Below are 18516 nucleotides of genomic sequence, written 5' to 3' on the forward strand. Positions count from 1 at the left end.
CTCTGTGCACAGAGAGAATGTTCTTTCTGGAAATCTCACAGCATAGTGATAATAAAGGCTCTTCATCCTGCAGTGTCCATAGGTGCTAGGCATATACCTCTCCTTATTAGGATGCTCCCGACTGCTGGTTGAATCCTTTAAGCACAGCTCTGGCTTGGGGCTCCAGAAAGAAACGGAAGGCAGAGACAGTTTCCTGCACATGCAGGTCGGCTCTCTGTCAGTAGTCCAGACACTGTAGGGGCCGTAATGTAACGTGTTTCCCCGCTTTCGATTGAAGGCAGACAAGCAACCTTGGTGTTGACAACTTTCAAAGTAAAGTGGGCAATGTATTTGCTTAAATAGTCAAACTGCGCCACCGTGGCCCCAATGCTGCTGCCTGATTACACAAATTGTGTATATACTTGTATAATGTGTGTGTTGGGGGACCAAAGCATGTGTGGTAGTGCCGCAAGTTATCACTAAAGTCGCAGGGGGCGTGACTTGATGTAGATATTGAAGAGAGAGCGCTGGGAGGTGGCCAGGGAAGGGGGGTGACTGCTGGGAGGTGGGCAGTGAAGTAGGGTGATTGCTGTGGGGTAGGTAGTGAAAGAGGGAGAGAGCTGTGAGGTAGACAGTGAAGAGGAGTGGTGTGCTGTGAGGTGTACATTAGAGATGCAGAGGGAAGAGGTGCTGTGAGGTGGTTATTGAAAAGGAGACTTCTCTCCTCGACCACCGTCCTACGTACATGGACACACCCCGGGCTCCCCAGAGGGCTGCCAATCTCCTCTGTATCATTGCTGCCTAAGTTTAAGGGCACTAGCATCCCGCTGCCTTCACAGTAAGTATGCAGGTGCACTACAATACCCTGTATGCTCCAGGAGCCACACTGTAATACCACCACTGTATTGACCCCTGCAATGCTACTGCGTTCATTGCCTGCATTGCTGTTACCAATAAACCCAGTACCCGTTTTAGGGACTTTCTGAGTGGCGTGAGCAGTCACTTTCACATCTGCTGTGTGTACCTATTGTGATCTGATGGTGATGGCATATCCTGTGAGGCTATGCCCCTTGCAGTGAGGCCATGCCCCTCTCCTGAGAGTGCAAATACTGAAAGTCTGTTGCCACTATCCAGGTGAACCCTCTGTCATTTTCTTTGAGATCCGCCCTTGGATAGTAATATAGGAAAAAATCTAGACAGGATAGTTTATAGATGTTGTCACACTGTCCCGATTATTAATTACTTTATTGCAAAATCAGATGATGGGAAGCCATAAACATCTACAAATTGATTTGCTTGCGTTGCAGCATGTTGAATCACTTCATTCAATTCTAGTATCAGTGTTGCAGGCTACAAAGGTTTAGGTGTCTATGAGTGTATCAAGTTTCCTGCAATATGGTTGGAAATTTTGTTTTTATAGCTCTACCTTATGTATTTATATATTTATTTATTTATTAACAGTTATTTATATTGTGTATACCAGAGGTTCTCAAACGCGGTCCTCAAGGCACCCCAACAGTCCAGGTTTTTAAGTTTATCCATGCTTGGCCACAGGTGACTTAATTAGCACCTCAGTCAATTTGATTTAACCAATCTGTGCTGAGCTATGGATATACCTAAAACCTGTACTGTTGGGGTGCCTTGAGGACTGCATTTGAGAACCTCTAGTGTGTACATATTCTCCAGCTGTTTACAGAGAATATTCAGTCACATCAGTCCCTGCCCCAGTGGAGCTTATAATCTATATTCCCAACACAACACATGCATATGTACACACATACACAATTGGGTTCAGTTTTGCTGGGAGCCAATTAACTTACTAGTATATTTTTTTATTTTGGAAGGAAACCTGAAGTAAGCACCCAAGCAAGTAAAACCCCAAGCAAGCATGAGGACAATATACAACTCCCTGGTCGGGATCAAACCAAAGACCTCAGCCCTGTGAGGCAGTACTACTAACCATTATACCAACCATGCTAATGTCATTTATCTGCAAAAATATATTTATATCATTAAAGTTTTGCATTTCACCTACTTTGCACAAACTACATGGCTCCATGTAATATGAAATGTTTTTGAAATATTAACTAGAGATTGGTAGATTTGTAGACTACTGTTTCCTTACCCACTCTCAGAACAAAGTCATTATAAGACTGATAGTTGATTTCGTCAAGAACATCAAACATCTCAATTGAAAAATCTGCCAGTGTGCTGAGATGCGAATAAATAGATTTTTTTGCCTGCAAACAGAAAAAAATGTGCAGTAGAAAAAAATACTGTAGTATAAACAATAATTAACAAATACTAAGCATGTTTCAATGAAAGGATTCTGTTCAACGCTGAAGTACTGTGAAACAAAAAGTCACCTTTTAAAATAAACCACTTGCCTATGACATTTTATTACTTCAATTTTAGTTATCACAATGGTGTCCTGTTACTAACGTAAGCTATACTGTACCTAACAACAATAGATACTCACCTCTGAGCACAGGCCTAACATATTAAACTACGGTGGCCAAGCAGATAAATAAAAAAAAAAATATTAAAACTGAATGATGCTTATTATTTACAATTAAGATGTATACACAATTCTCTAGAACCATGGCACACAAGAGATTGGCTTATAACATACATTTATTCAGATCTATTCATTAATCATGCTTTTTTAGCTTGTGTTTATGTTTCTAAAGAAGACTCACAAATGAAACCTTTGAATTGGTATGCATTGTATGTTTTTTGCATTTATGTTATTAGATGCAATTTGTGGATTCTTATTTGGTTACGTCCTAAGATATTTCCTAATTGTATCAAGAAATTTTGAATGTTTATTGTTCTATTACATTGTGTATAATATTCCAAAGTTGCATCTTCAATACCTTTTTTTATAATGTATCTACATATTGTTTGGAAATTACCCAGGGCCTACGTATCCTTTCATGTTTAATACTGTAGCTTGTGTATTACAAAGAATGAAAATTTTACTGTTCCTCAGAGCAGTTCAGTTTTATTTAAGAATATTTAATGCAATTTACTTGAATTGTTACGTATATAGTATTCTTATAGGCCCTACACACTTGGCGATATTCTGAAAGATATGAACGATCTCGTTCATAAATGAACGAGAACTCGTTCATATCTTTCAGTGTGGAGACTTAAGCGATGAACGATGCGCATCCCCGCGCTCGTTCATCGCTGGTCTCCCGTCGGCTGTGCATGCAGGCCAATATGGACGATCTCGTCCATATTTGCCTGCACTTCAATGCAGCCGGGTGACGGGGGGAGTGAAGAAACTTCACTCCCCCCGTCACTGCCCCCCCGCCGCAGGGTCGCTCGTCGGCCGTATCGGCCGTCGGGCACCTCGGCGGCACATCGCCAAGTGAGTAGGGCCCTTTACTGTTAGGGGTTTTACACTATTACTTTAATCCAATAGTTTGGATAATGAAGTCACAATGTTGCTTTAAACTGTAATCTTATATCTATTAAATTGACTCTTGTTATGCTAAACAAAGGAAATAGCACCACCTGGTGGCTGCTTCCAGCAGATCATGTAAACTACTATATAAATCAACTTTCACAAAAATGTAAAATGATCCTATTAATCTTGAAAGTATAAAGGCAACATTTAGCAGACATATTTTACAAAAAAAGTGATCTAAAACACAGGAAATACAATCAGTAGGTTTTTGTTTTGTTTTTTTTTACCTTTGTGCCTGTTGTTGGAACCAATCCCACTGCTCCCATGTAAGTACTTCCAATTGTCTTGATTTTTTCAATGTCTCTATAGCACTCCTTTTCCATAAGCTGTAGCAAAGCAAACCTAATAAACATTACAAAGCCATGGTATTTTTATGCTTAAGACTAGATTATTACGCACACGCAGAGGCACACAGATACACACACACGCAAGGACCCACACACACTCACACACAATCAATCAATCAATCACATAGAAAATTTACATCAATTGTCTCGTTAGCTGCTCTGGATTACGGATAGTTGAGGTGAAATAACCCCCAAACCTTTTAAAACCTACAAGCGACACATAAGACTGGTTTCTGTAGTGAGAACCTTTGTAAACTAAAATGTAAAATGTAAGTAACTGTATGACAAAACAACACACTTTACAATAATTTTCTTACAATTATAAATCGAGCTATTAAATAGTACAAATTGTTTTATATAACTTTATGTTTCATTTTCTTTTTCATCTTACCTCATCAAAATCAGCAATTATTTCATTTAAAAGTCGTAAACATTCCACTCCCATATTATTGCCATCAAGTTCAATGTAAAAATCATTAAAATTAGGAATAGAAGCAAACATCACACCAACTTGCGAATAAGACTGATAATAAAGATCCTGTGTGAGATGAAAAAGCACCACTTAGAATAATTAGTGAATAAGGGTGGTGGGGTGAACCACTTTGAATAAAAGTACCTCTGAGGGGAAGTACAGTATATATCACATTAAGTAGTATAGATAACAAAGTCATTACATTAGCTGTAAAAATAAGCACATTTATTATAACTTACATTCTTTTCAATTAAGAGTAACATAATCACTATTATTATTATTATTATTATTATTATTATATACTAATTCATTAACAGACCCTGCTAGTTGTATTAGTTGTTGTACCAGTATGATGGCACTATCACATGCACAATTGGCTATAAGCAGAGCTAGTTCTACCATCTTAGTTGAAAGCAGCCTCTATGTTGCTTGTCCTAAGATTTCTATGCTCATATGGATAATTACAATGCTTTTCAGCTGATTTGTAAATAGCTATTAGACATAAATGGTATGTTTAAGATGCCAAGACATAAACATAGGATTTGCTGCTGTAAACAGCCGTCCACTTTAAATAATTTAATAATGGCTCGTGCTAACATCCATCTGTGTGTACAGTAGTTCTAAACTACAACCCAAGCGTCATCTTAGCAAGCACTTATACAGCAATCATCCTTAAAGCTACAGTATAATTAGCTTTAATTGACACAACTTTTTTTTAAATGTCCAACGTTTTGTGTAATCTTACAGATCAAAATGTTCCTTTTCATTAATATATTTTACTCCTTTAAAGAATGTTTTAAATTATTAGCATTCAATAGTCATTTACATGTGTGTTGATTTGGGCTACAGTATGTAGGGCCAGACAGTGGGGAACCAGGGTGTAATACACTAGGCAAGTAAAAGGTAAATAAAATAAATACAAACATGAAAAAAAGGGTATGGAGTTCCCTGCTTATAAGAAAACTTACATTTTATTGCAAGATAGCATAGCTGAAACAATGAGAGATAGCTTTGTTCAGAGTAGACTATTTTTTGAGGGGGGGGGGGGGATCTATCAAAGCTTGGGGAGCCATAAAGTGCTAACCAATCAGCTTCTTTCATTTTACAGGTTGTGTTTGGAAAATGGCAGGAGCTGATTGGTTGATACTTTGTGGCAGATGTATTAAGCCTGTAGAAGTTGATAATGCCACAGCCAATCAGGTCCTAACTATCAAGTTACAGGCTGGGTTTGAAAAAAGACAGGAGCTGACAAGCTGGTGTGTTATCACCTTCCACTTTATTACTTCTCCAGTAGTACATCCCCTCCAAAGAGTGTCCTATTGAGTCAACCGAACTCTTTAATTCTTCTCTCACCTCTGCCTGTGGATGATGTGCATGATAGGCATAAGCTATTAAGTAGATCGGAGCCTGTCAACTGGCAAAGAGAAACTCAGTCGCAACACTTAATTGCTGAGTCTCATATCAAAATTTAGAGGAGGGCTGTTGTTGCTGGTCCCTTTGTATGGTGATATTGGAGGGGGCTGGCACAAACTCAGCAAAGTTTTTTGTGGGGTTTAGTTCTACAACAGATCTTCACTGTACATGAACCATGACAAGCATTATTTATTATGTGTTGGGAGTGTGGATACAGGGAGTGATTCAATTAGGAGTGAGTCTTGCAAGCTGATTTCATGTCAAATTTGCACTGTAATTATTATTCGCAATTCAATTTTTAATTTTCATTGCATTTTCAAAGCAAACTTTTGTTTTTGTGCACTACTTTCAGCAGATGAAAAGGTAAAAAAAACCTTTATTTTAAAGGTATAAATGTTTAGACACAGTACAGAATCACTGGGACACCCTCCTAATTAAAAATTATGCAGATGTAAGGTAGATTCTTGCTGATAAGTGATGTAGGTCATTCACTACTATACACAGTACATTGTACTTCCTTCCACTGCTTTATTTTCTCTACATGTTTACAGTGTATGAGCACCAGAATATACTACACCAAGTTTATCATAACACTTAAGACCCTGAAAGTCTATATGAATGTGGTTTCTTATATATTTAGTTTAATGGGGTTAACTGTTTATTTTTCTTATTTACAGTGCATCCGGAAAGTATTCACAGTGCTTCACCTTTTCCACATTTTGTTATGTTACAGCCTTATTCCAAAATGGAATAAGTTAATTTTTCCCCTCAAAATTCTACACACAATACCCCACAATGACAACGTGAAAAAAGTTTTTTTAGATTTTTGTAAATTTATTAAAAATAAAAATCTAAGAAATCACAAGTACATAAGTATTCACAGCCTTTGCCATGAAGCTCAAAATTGCGCTCAGGTGCATCCTGTTTCCACTGAGCAACCTTGACATGTTCCTACAGGTTAATTGGAGTCCACCTGTGATAAATTCAGTTGATTGGACATGATTTGGAAAGGTACACACCTGTCTATATAAGGTCCCACACTTGACAGTGCATGTCTGAGCACAAACCAAGCATGATGTCAAAGGAATGGTCTGTAGATCTCTGAGACAGGATTGTCTCGAGGTACAAATCTGGGAAAGGGTACAGAAAAATATCTGCTGCTTTGAAGGTCCCAATGAGCACAGTGGCCTCCATCATCCATAAATGGAAGAAGTTCGGAACCACCAGGACTCTTCCTAGAGCTGGCCGGCCGTCTAAACTGAGCGATCGGAGGAGAAGGACCCTAGTCAGGGAGGTGACCAAGAACCCTATGGTCACTCTGTCAAAGCTACAGCATTCCCCTGTGGAGAGAGGAGAACCTTCCAGAAGGACAACCATCTGTGCAGCAATCCCCCAAACATGCCTGTATGGTAGAGTGACCAGACAGAAGCCACTCCTTCGTAAAAAGCACATGGCAGCCCGCCTGGAGTTTGCCAAAATGCGCCTGAAGGACTCTCAGACCATGAGAAACAAAATTCTCTGGTGTGATGAGACAAAGATTGAACTCTTTGGTGTGAATGGCAGGCATCATGTTTGGAGAAAACCAGGCACCGCTCATCACCAGGCTAATACCATCCCTACAGTGAAGCATGGTGGTGGCATCATGCTGTGGGGATGTTTTTCAGTGGCAGGAACTGGTAGACTAGTAAGGATAGAGGGAATGATGAATGCAGCAATGTACAGAGACATCCTGGATGAAAACCTGCTCTACAGCGCTCTTGACTCAGACTGGGGCGACAGTTCATCTTTCAACAGGACAACGACCCTGAGCACACAGTCAAGATATCAAAGGAGTGGCTTCAGGACAACTCTGTGAATGTCTTTGAGTGGCCCATCCAGAGTCCAGACTTGAATCCGATTGAACATCTCTGGAGAGATCTGAAAATGGCCGTGCACCGACGCTTTCCATCCAACCTGATGGAGCTTGAGAGGTGCTACAAAGAAGAATGGGCAAAACTGACCAAATATAGGTGTGCCAAGCTTGTGGCATCATATTCAAAAAGACTTGAGTCTGTAATTACTGGCAAAGGTGCATCAACAAAGTATTGAGCAAAGGCTGTGAATACTTATTTACATGTGATTTCTTAGTTTTTTATTTTTAATACATTTTAAAAAATCTCAAAAACACGTTTTTCACATTGTTATTATGGGTTATAGTGTGTAGAATCTTGAGGGAAAAAATAAATGTATTCCAGTTTGGAATAAAGCTGTAACATCACAAGTTGTGGAAAAAGTGAAGCACTGTGAATACTTTCCGCGATGCACTGTATTATACTTTTTGAGTTTGCAAGCTATTTTTTCAAACTGATAGAATTTGTCTTACCTGTAGTACATATTACCTTTCAAATGGGTTCACTACGGTATGCCGGCGGTCGGGCTCCCGGCGACCAGCATACCGGTGCCGGGAGCCCGACCGCCGGCTTACCGACAGTGTGTCGAGCGCAAATGAGCCCCTTGCGGGCTCGCTGCGCTCGCCACGCTACGGGCACGGTGGCGAGCTACGCTCGCCACGCTATTTTATTCTCCCTCCAGGGGGGTCGTGGTCCCCCACGAGGGAGAATAAGTGTCGGTATGCCGGCTGTCGGGATCCCGGCGCCGGTATACTGTGCGCCAGGATCCCGTCAGTCGGCATACTGAAGACCACCCTTTCAAATATGTGTCCTAAGAAAAAATTATTCTAACACAGGATGAGAGTAGATTATAAAATTGGAGAATCAGATGCTTATCAGAATCTTATGGCGCTCCTCATGAGTAAAAGATATACACAGTTATATCGGAGAGAGCCAGAGTACTCACTTTTTGAGGTACCACTTTATATAAAAATATTAAGTCTTTAAAATATAACTTTTAATTGGTATTAATACATTAAAAGAAAGGGTTTATCTCCCATGTCAATAGATCTTAGAGACAAGACAATTAAACAAGTTGTACAAACATATAATCAAATACAGGCATAGATATGTGTCCTCTCAAATGTATATGTTATATTATCATAGGCCCTGATTGGATGGATGCATTAGCACAGCTACTGCATCTTTGTACACTGCTAATGCACTAAAATAATGTCACAGGAGGTGTATTGTGTAAACCTCCTGCCGGCTTTTGGTATCTACTGCTGCGTCCGAGGAAGCAGCATTGGATCACTCTACTTATACATACCGTAGGTCACCTGAGAAACCTTCAGCCTCGGGCAGTCAAACAGCTTCCAAGAATGCAGTATTAGCCTCGGCATGGCTAAAAAACAGCGGTGACACTTCCCCATTTTCTGATTCACAGGCCATTGCCGTCCCTTCATCTATCATAAAATGGCCACAGCATGTCAATCGTGCTGCAGCTTAGGGGCAGAGATCTGCGCATGTGCAGTACAGATCCTGTGCATATCTCAATATATCATAGATGTACACGTATGCGTACAACTTTTAATCTGGCTTATAATGTCATATGTTTCACAAAAAACATAATCTTTACTAACAGTGCAGGTTTTAGTAATATCCAGGCTTGAGCACATGTGACTTAATTAGTAGCTCAGTTACTTTGATTTAACCATCTGTGCTGCAGCCTGGATATCACTAAAACCTGCACTGTTGGTGTGCCTTGAGGACCGTGTTTGGGAATGCCTGCCATAACTATTTATTCTTATTTGCTGGTGTAAGAAAGCGGTATCCTGCTTTCCTATAGCAATATTATGCACCTTTGGTGGTGTCCAGTACAGTACTATACTCGTTCTTTAGTCCGCTTCTGGCAGAGGGACTTGAGATGGGCTGGTCAAGTAACGGCAGTGGCCATCCCCGCCGCAGTGTAGCAGCCAGTAGTGCATCCTAAAAGGGGAATACACTGGTCTCTGTACGAAGAAGGCACATGGTAATGGGTTCTAGTAGAGCCCATACCGGTAGAACCAAGGAGAGGCGATTTGGAGCGACTGCCCCTATCTAGCACAGTTCATCTGACTTCTTTTTCATCTCTCTGCATGCTTGCAGTGCATCCTGCAATGAACAGGTTAAGGTCTGCCCCTCCTCTCCCATTAAATCTATACACCCGTTCAGCCCTACCTCTTGATGATGAGGCTGTGCTCGGACAGGAGATTGGGGGTAGGTGCCTGGGAGAGCAGCAGAATTAGGAGCGTTATTTAGCAATCCTGCATGCACTGCAGCCAGCTCATAGGCAAAGGCTGGACTAAGGGGGTAATTCCAAGTTGATCGCAGCAGGAAATTTTTTAGCAGTTGGGCAAAACCATGTGCACTGCAGGGGAGGCAGATATAACATGTGCAGAGAGAGTTAGATTTAGGTGGGTTATTTTGTTTCTGTGCAGGGTAAATACTGGCTGCTTTATTTTTACACTGCAATTTAGATTGCAGATTGAACACACCCCACCCAAATCTAACTCTCTCTGCACATGTTATATCTGCCCCACCTGCAGTGCACATGGTTTTGCTCAACTGCTAAAAAATTTCCTGCTGCGATCAACTTGGAAATACCCCCTGAGGGCACAAAGCTCCTGCACAAGTCAGGCACAGAGGGAGGGGGTGATGAAAGTTCAGTTCGCAGAACTGCTCAGCATGTAGCCAGCAGCAGCAAGTGTGATGATCCTGTCCTCTCTCTTACTCTCTCTCTCTCTCTCTCTCTCTCCCTGGCCTAAATATTATACTGAACAAAAATTACCATAATATGTTACAAATGTGTTATAAATGTTAAGATGTACAGATGTGATTACTAAGACGCTAATGCGGTAATCATGCTCAGTACATAACACAATATTAGGCCACAGGTAGGTGAATACATAAACATATAAAAATAAATCTGAATAATCCATGTGACCACCCAGTAAAAAAACAAAACTGTAAAGGGGAGGAGTTGGGACCAGAAAGGGAAAGTGTCAGGAGAATAAAGAGGAGGAGTCAGGATTAATCACTAAATTCCCCCCGCCCTCAAAGAATAGTCTAGATCCTCCCCTGGTTATACTGTAAACCAAAGGGGATTCAGATCCCTGTAGCTGATGCTCTGCCTGGAGCTATTCAATTACTGCTACTACCCCGCACGGTAAACCACAGGTGGTTCATTTGGATTTTAAGTCAGTGCCTCAGGAAAAATCTATTTTAAATGAACACTATGCGGCTTAGTGCGGAGTTTAACACCATAGTTCTGGGCAGGTAAATCTGGGAGCTATGGGATAATGCACATTTGCTGCAGGTTTACCATGCATGGAAATTAGCCAGTAAACCTGGAACTGCACTCACGCAGTAAGTCTCATGGCTAATTGAATCTGCCTTTGTGGGAGGAATTTATTAGCCGCAGGGTTTAACATGTGGACGAGACCCATTAATTCCAAATATTATGCAGAATCAATGGTATAGCATGAGTTATCCCAGGGTTTTCTGCACAGGGAAAAGGCAGTTATATTGAATTTGCGGAAAACCCCTCTGCTAACTGGATTCCCCCCTATGTACTGATCTGTATGTGTGTGTATTTCCTCTCTTATTGCACGTGATATAAATATGTTGCATATATGGAATCAAGGGAGTAGCTACCTTAGGTGCAGGCAGTCCAGCTGCTATGGGGCCCAGAGCTGAGAGGGGCCCACCTTCCCTGTCAAACTTACATGTGTTATAACAGGATTTTAATTACCTGTCGGTAAATCCTTTTCTCGTAGTCTGTAGAGGATGCTGGGGTCCATTTTAGTACCATGGGGTATAGACGGTTCCGCAGGAGCCTTCAGCACTTTAAGACTTTTTCACAGTGTGAACTGGCTCCTCCCTCTATGCCCCTCCTCCAGACCTCAGTATAGGAACTGTGCCCGAGGAGACGGACATTCTCGAGAGAGGAATTACTATTAAACTTGTGGCAAGATTCACACCAGCTCCCACCATCCATAAACAACATGTCGGCTAACATGGCCTTTAACATAAGTCATGCCAACCAGCATGCATAACGCAACAGCAACAGCTGTTAACATCTGAACATATGAAAAATGTGCAAAAAGATAAACGTAATCAGCAGGAAAAATGAGCACTGGGCGGGCGCCCAGCATCCTCTACGGACTACGAGAAAAGGATTTACCGGCAGGTAATTAAAATCCTATTTTCTCTTACGTCCTAGAGGATGCTGGGGTCCATTTTAGTACCATGGGGATGTACCAAAACTCCCAGTACGGGCGGGAAAGTGCTAATGTTCCTGCAGAACAGACTGACCAAATCTTAGGTCGTCAGCAGCCAAGGTGTCAAACTTATAAAACTTAGCAAACGTGTTTGCACCTGACCAAGTAGCAGCTCAGCAGATGTGTAAAGCTGAGACACCCCGGGCAGCCGCCCAGGATGAACCCACTTTCCTTGTAGAGTGGGCCTTTACCGAAGTCAGTAACGGCAATCCTGCCGTGGAATGAGCGTGCTGAATGGTACTCCTGATTCAGTGCGCAATAGTCTGCTTAGAAGCAGGACCCCCAATCTTGTTGGGGTCATAGAGGACAAACAAAGATTCTGTTTTCCTTATCCTAGCTGTTCTTGCAACATAAATCCTCAACGCTCTGACGACATCCAAGGATTTTGAGACGGCTGAGGTGTCAGAAGCCACTGGCACCACCATTGGTTGGTTGATATGAAAAGAAGACACAACCTTCGGAAGAAAGTGCTGACGTGTTCTCAATTCAGCCCTATCTTAATGAAATATTAAGTAAGGACTCTTGTGTGAGAGAGCTCCTAACTCAAACACCCGTCTGCCTGAGGCCAAGGCCAATATCATGACCACTTTCCAAGTGAGAAACTTAAACTCTACGTCTTGTAGAGGCTCAAACCAGTCCAATTTAAGGAACTGCAAAAACACATTAAGGGAGCTTGGATGCGCAGAACCACCTTTACGAACGACTGGACCTCAGGAAGAGAAGCCAATTGTTTTTGAAAGAAAACTGACAAGGCCGAAATCTGAACCTTGATAGATCCTAATCTCAATCCAGCATCCACACCCGCCTGTAGAAATAGGAGAAGACGTCCTAATTGAAACTCCATCGCAGGAGACTTCTTGGATTTACACCAAGATACATATTTTCTCCAAATACGATGGTAATGTTTGGACGTTACCCCTTTCCTGGCCAGAATAAGTGTGGGGATGACTTCATTGGGAATACCCTTACGGGCTAGGATCTGGCGCTCAACAGCCATGCCATCAAACGCAGCCGTGGTAAGTCTTGATAAACAAATGGCCCCTGCTGAAGCAGGTCCTCGTGAAGAGGAAGAGGCTGAGGATCTTCCAGTAATAACTCTTGAAGATCTGGATACCAGGCCCTCCTTGGCCAGTCTAGAGCAATGAGAATTGCTCAAACTCTTGTTCTTCTGATGATCTTGAGAACCTTTGGAACAAGTGGAAGTGGAGAGAACAGATATACTGACTGAAACACCCACTGGGTCACCAGTGCATCCACTGCTATTGCTTGTGGGTCTCTCGACCTGGAACAATATGTTGGAAGCTTCATGTTGAGACAAGATGCCATCATGTCCACTTGAGGAACGCCCCAGCGACTTGTTACCTCCACAAAGACTTCTGGGTGGAGGTCCCATTTTCCTGGATGGAGATCGTGTCTGCTGAGGAAGTCTGCTTCCCAGTTGTCCACTCCCGGAATGAAAATTCCCGGCAGATCTTTTGCATGTCTTTCTGCCCAGAGGAGTATCTTTGTCACCTCTACCATTGCCGCCCTTCTTTTTGTTCCACCTTGACAGTTTATGTAAGCTACTGCCGTTACATTGTCTGACTGGATCTGTAAGGGACGACCTTGAAGAAGGTGTGCCGCTTGATGAAGGCTGTTGTACACAGCTCTCAACTCCAGAATGTTTATGTGAAGGCGAGTTTCTTGACTTGATCATCTTCCTTGGAAGCTTTCTCCTTGCGTGACTGCTCCCCATCCTTGGAGACTTGCATCTGTGGTCACCAGGATCCAGGCCTGAATCCCGAACCTGCGTCCCTCCAGGAGGTGAGAAATTTGTAGCCACCACAGGAGCGAAAGTCTGGCTTTCGCTGACAAGATTATCCTTTGATGCATGTGGAGATGCGACCCTGACCACTTGTCCAGTAGGTCCCACTGGAAGACCCTGGCATGGAATCGGCCATATTGTAGCGCCTCGTAAGCCGCTACTATTTTCCCCAACAGGCGAATGCACTGATGAATTGATACTGTTCTTGGTCTCAAAAGTTGTTTGACCATGCTCTGGATCTCCTGAGCCTTTTCCACCGGTAGAAAATTTCTCTGTATCTCGGTGTCCTGTATAATTCCCAAAAATGATAATCTCATTGTCGGTTCCAACTGGGATTTTGGAAAGTTGATGATCCAACCGTGCTGTTGAAGCACCTTCAGGGATAATGCTATGTTCTGGAGTAGCTTGTCCCTGGATCTCGCTTTTATGAGGAGATCGTCCAAGTATGGAATTATGTTGACTCCTTATTTGCGAAGGAGAACCATCATCTCCGCCATCACCTTGGTGAATATTCTTGGAGCCGTGGAGAGCCTGAACGGTAATGTCTGGAATTGGCAGTGACAATTCTGAACCGCAAATCTTAGGTATGCTTGATGTGGCGGGTAAATGGGGACATGCTAGTAAGCATCCTTGATGTCCACTGACACCAGAAATTCCTTTTCTTCCAAGCTGGAAATCACTGCTCTCAAGGATTCCATCTTCAATTTGAATCTTTTCAAATAAAGGTTCAGATATTTTAGGTTTAAAATTGGTCTGACCGAGCCATCCGGCTTCGGTACCACAAACAGGCTTGAATAAAAGCCTTGGTTCCTTTGTTCGGCAGGAACCAAGGCAATTACTTTGTCTTGACATAATTTGTGTATTGCGTTCAGGACATTTGTGCTGTCTTGAGCAGAAACTGGCAAGGCTGATTTGAAAAATTGGCATGGGGAAGGTCTTGAAATTCCAACTTGTAACCTTGGGATATTGGTAGTCATTTCGCGTTGTTCGCTCGCTGCTATTTTTAGCAGAATTGCTAATAGGCTAAAATCCGGCAGTTCTGCGCATGCGTATGCACCGCAGGGCGCACGCGCTAAGCAATTTTACACAAAACTATGCTATTTTACTCACGGGCGAACAAATCCTTTCAGTCGCTCTGTTGATCGGAGAATTATTGACAGGAAGTGGGTGTTTCTGGGTGGTAACTGAGCGTTTTCTGGGAGTGTGCTAAAAAACGCAGGCGTTTCAGCAGAAAACGCAGGAGTGGCTGGAGAAACTGGGGAGTGGCTGTCAGGACGCTGGGCGTGTTTGTGACGTCAAACCAGGAACTAAATGGACTGAGGTGATCGCAATCTAGGAGTAGGTCTGAAGCTACTCAGAAACTGCAAGGAAATACTTAATAGCAGAATTGCTAATCTTTCGTTAGCAATTCTGCTATGCTAAGATACACTCCTAGAGGGCGGCGGCTTTGTGTTTGCATTTCTGCTAAAAGTAGCTAGTGAGCGAACAATTCGGAATGAGGGCCATTATCTGTAAAATCCAAGGATCCAGGTCTGAGCGAAGCCAGACCCGGCTGAAAAATAGTAGACGTGCCCCCACCTGCTCGCACTTCTGCAGAGGAGCCCCAGCGTCATGCTGTGGCTTTTGCAGAAGTAGTTGCTGACTTCTGGTCCTGGGAGCCTGAGGGTGTTGTAGGTTTTCTACCTTTTCCTCTCCCCTTTCCTGTGAAAAAAGGGGTAGTTTTAGCCTTTTTGTACTTGTTGGGCCGAAAGGGCTGCATAGTATGAGAATTATATACTTTTTTAGCCGGTGAAGCTGCCGACGGCAGAAATGCTGACTTGCCAGATGTAGTAGTTGATATCATGGCATCTAGTTTCTCTCCAAAGAGGGTCTCACCATTGTAAGGAAGCGCCTCAATATTTCTATTGGATTCTGCGTCAGCATTCCATTGACGGATCCAGAGCGCCCTGCGGGCTGAAATCGCCATAGCAGAGGCCACTTTTCACTTATTAATTTTTCAACACTCTTTCTACATTTCATGTTTGTATCACCCTCTCTATAGCTTCGGCTTCCTAAATACTAATTTATTAACACTATAGTTTTTTCACCGGTATGCTACGCTGGGCTTTCTGGCTTATGCGGGTGTTTTGGGGTGCCACACCCTGCACCTAGATATAGCGCTAGGGACCCCAAATATACAGAGACGCCTTGATGCGGCTTTGGGGCTTAACCACACATTTGCGCAAATATGTGTAACGAAGATCTCTGAATTCTATTATTTTATATCTGGTTACTGTTATCATTCAGGGTGCTGGGGGAAACCAAATGCCTTTTTTTCTTGCTCAGAAATACCCCTCCCTTTCGAGCACCTGAATGATATCACTAAGCTAATTGAGCATCTACCAATATATATAACCCTGGTACTTGTATCAGCGATGTGTGAGGAGAAGCAGCCTGTAGGATCAGCGCTCCGGCGTCACTGAGAGGAGAAAATGGCGCCAAATAAGTGTTACAAGCAATTCTGAGGTGAAGCCCCGCCCCCTGTAATCGCGCGGTTCAGCCACAGTAATATTTATACTGGCGGGGGTAGTGTACATCAGCGGCTCACATGTATGTACATTTTTGCCAGTGAGAGTAAGGATTTATCATGTCCCTCAGAGCGTCCCCCCCCCCCCCCTTCCCGTGTGCCCTGCACCCTGTGCTGAGCTGTGCTGGTACCTTTATGCCGCCATGATGACCAGAGGGCCCCTCTCTGCAGGTCTCCGGTTAATACTCACCAGCCTTCAGACTTCTGGGGGCGGCGGCAGTGCTGTGGGAGTGAGCAGCAGCCAGGCAAGGGCTGTGTTCAGTACCCTTCAGGAGCTAATGGTTTCCTGTCAGCGGAAGCAGAGCCATTAAACTAACTGAGAAGTTGGTTCCTACTTCCCCCCTAAGTCCCACGAAGCAGGGAAGCTGTTGCCAGCAGCTTCCCTTTAAAATAAAAAAACTAACAAAGTCTTTTTCAGCAAAACTCAGTACAGCTTCACTGATGTGCAGCCAGTCTCCCTGGCACATTTTCTAAACTGAGGTCTGGAGGAGGGGCATAGAGGGAGGAGCCAGTTCACACTGTTAAAAAGTCTTAATGTGCCGAAAGGCTCCTGCGGAACCGTCTATATCCCATGGTACTAAAATGGACCCCAGCATCCTCTAGGACGTAAGAGAAATTAATTTTTCGCCATTGGGTGGTACGTAGTGGTCCTTTCAAACTTTTTCCTTGGGGCCTGCAATATGTCTAGGTATGCCCCTGGACCTGCTCATTGTAGTGTGGTATAAAAGGAACTGGAGGGCATGTTAATGTTATATAATATGAACAGGGGCAAACCAAAACCAAGTGGCGCTTGACAATCAGATAATTGGAGACATTTATTTAAAAATATAAATGGAATACAACAACCTCCCGGGTTATGAACAGGGGCACTGTAATGAGATGCACAATATGGATTGGGAGCACTTTATAATGGGGAGCTCTTTATATTATAATGTGAATTGGGATTACTGCACGGCATAATGTGTACTGGCAGTATGAAATGTGACATAGGGAGAACTTAAGCACTACTACGATTCATAAAATGAACATGGGCACTACTATTGGGCATAACATTAAATAAGGCTCTACTATGGTTCAGAAAATGAACTAGGGCATAAAATTAACTACTGCTGCAGGGAAATGTCTGTCTAAAAGCATATGGGACAGGGCCCCTTCAAAATGTTGCTATGGGGCACACAAAGTCCTGGTTATGACCCTGTATGGGATCATGTCAGTGATGTCCTCAGGTCGCATTTGGTTGAAAATATGCCACTTTTGTGTTTGCTTTTTCAGAGAGCAATTACAGTCACTGCTTCTCATTGTATCATAGTAACACAGTATCTAAGGTTGAAAAAAGACAATTTGTCCCTCGTGTCCAACCTGTTTGTGGTCTCCTATGCAGTTTTATTTTAGGACTAGTTATTTTTATTTTAGGACTAGTTATATTAACTATAATGCTTGTCTAGTGCCATATCCCTGAATATCTTTATCCAATAGGAATTTATCTAACCCATTCTTAAAGGTGTTAACTGAGTCCGCCGTTACTACTCTCTCAGGCATGGAATTCCACACACGTATTGTCCTTACTGTGAAAAAAACTTTTCGCCTCATTGTGCGGAAACTCCTCTCCTCTAACCTAAGCGAGTGTCCACGTGTCCTCTGTGCTGATCTTATTAAAAACAGGTCCCTCACAAGTTCTGTGTATTGTCCCCTTATATATTTGTAGATGTTGATCATGTCCCCTCTTAGTCTCCTCTTTTCCAAAGAAAACATGCCTAGCCTTGCAAGCCTTTCCTCGTATTCCAGCATCTCCATGCCCTTAATTAGTTTGGTCGCCCACCTCTGAACCTTTTCTAGCTCCAGGATATCCTTTTTGTAATATGGTGCCCAAAATTGCACATAGTATTCAAGGTGTGGCCTCACTAGTGATTTATATAATGGGAGTATAACACTCTCGTCCCTTGCATCAATTCCCCGTTTTATGCATGCTATTATCTTATTAGCCTTTTTTGCTGCAATCCTACTTTGGGTACTGCTACTTAGTTTGTTATCTATGTGAACACCTAAGTCTTTTTCCAGTACAGAATCCCCTAATATTACTCCATTTAGTATGTAGGTGTTATTTTTGGTCTTGCTACCACAGTGCATTACCTTACACTTGTCTGTATTGAATCTCATTCTCCATTTTGCTGCCCATGCTTGTAGTTTAACTAAGTCGTTCTGAAGAGACTCAGCATCCTCCTCCGTATTTCTAACCTTACACAATTTGGTATCGTTAGCAAAAATTGACA

General features: G+C 42.6%; 1 protein-coding gene across 1 annotated transcript in view; it reads right to left on the reverse strand.

Moving 5' to 3' along the window:
• ADCY1 (adenylate cyclase 1) overlaps positions 1-18516 on the reverse strand; it is an 879311-nt gene that overhangs the window by 18671 nt on the left and 842124 nt on the right. Inside the window, exons 16-18 of the mRNA XM_063922700.1 lie at positions 4193-4339; positions 3682-3780; positions 2105-2219 (exon numbers count right to left, since the gene is read on the reverse strand). Coding sequence (XP_063778770.1) covers positions 2105-2219; positions 3682-3780; positions 4193-4339 — 361 coding nt within the window. The remainder of the gene's footprint in view (positions 1-2104; positions 2220-3681; positions 3781-4192; positions 4340-18516) is intronic.

Source organism: Pseudophryne corroboree, chromosome 5 (genome assembly GCF_028390025.1).
Source record: "Pseudophryne corroboree isolate aPseCor3 chromosome 5, aPseCor3.hap2, whole genome shotgun sequence".
In the NCBI taxonomy this organism is placed as follows: domain Eukaryota; kingdom Metazoa; phylum Chordata; class Amphibia; order Anura; family Myobatrachidae; genus Pseudophryne; species Pseudophryne corroboree.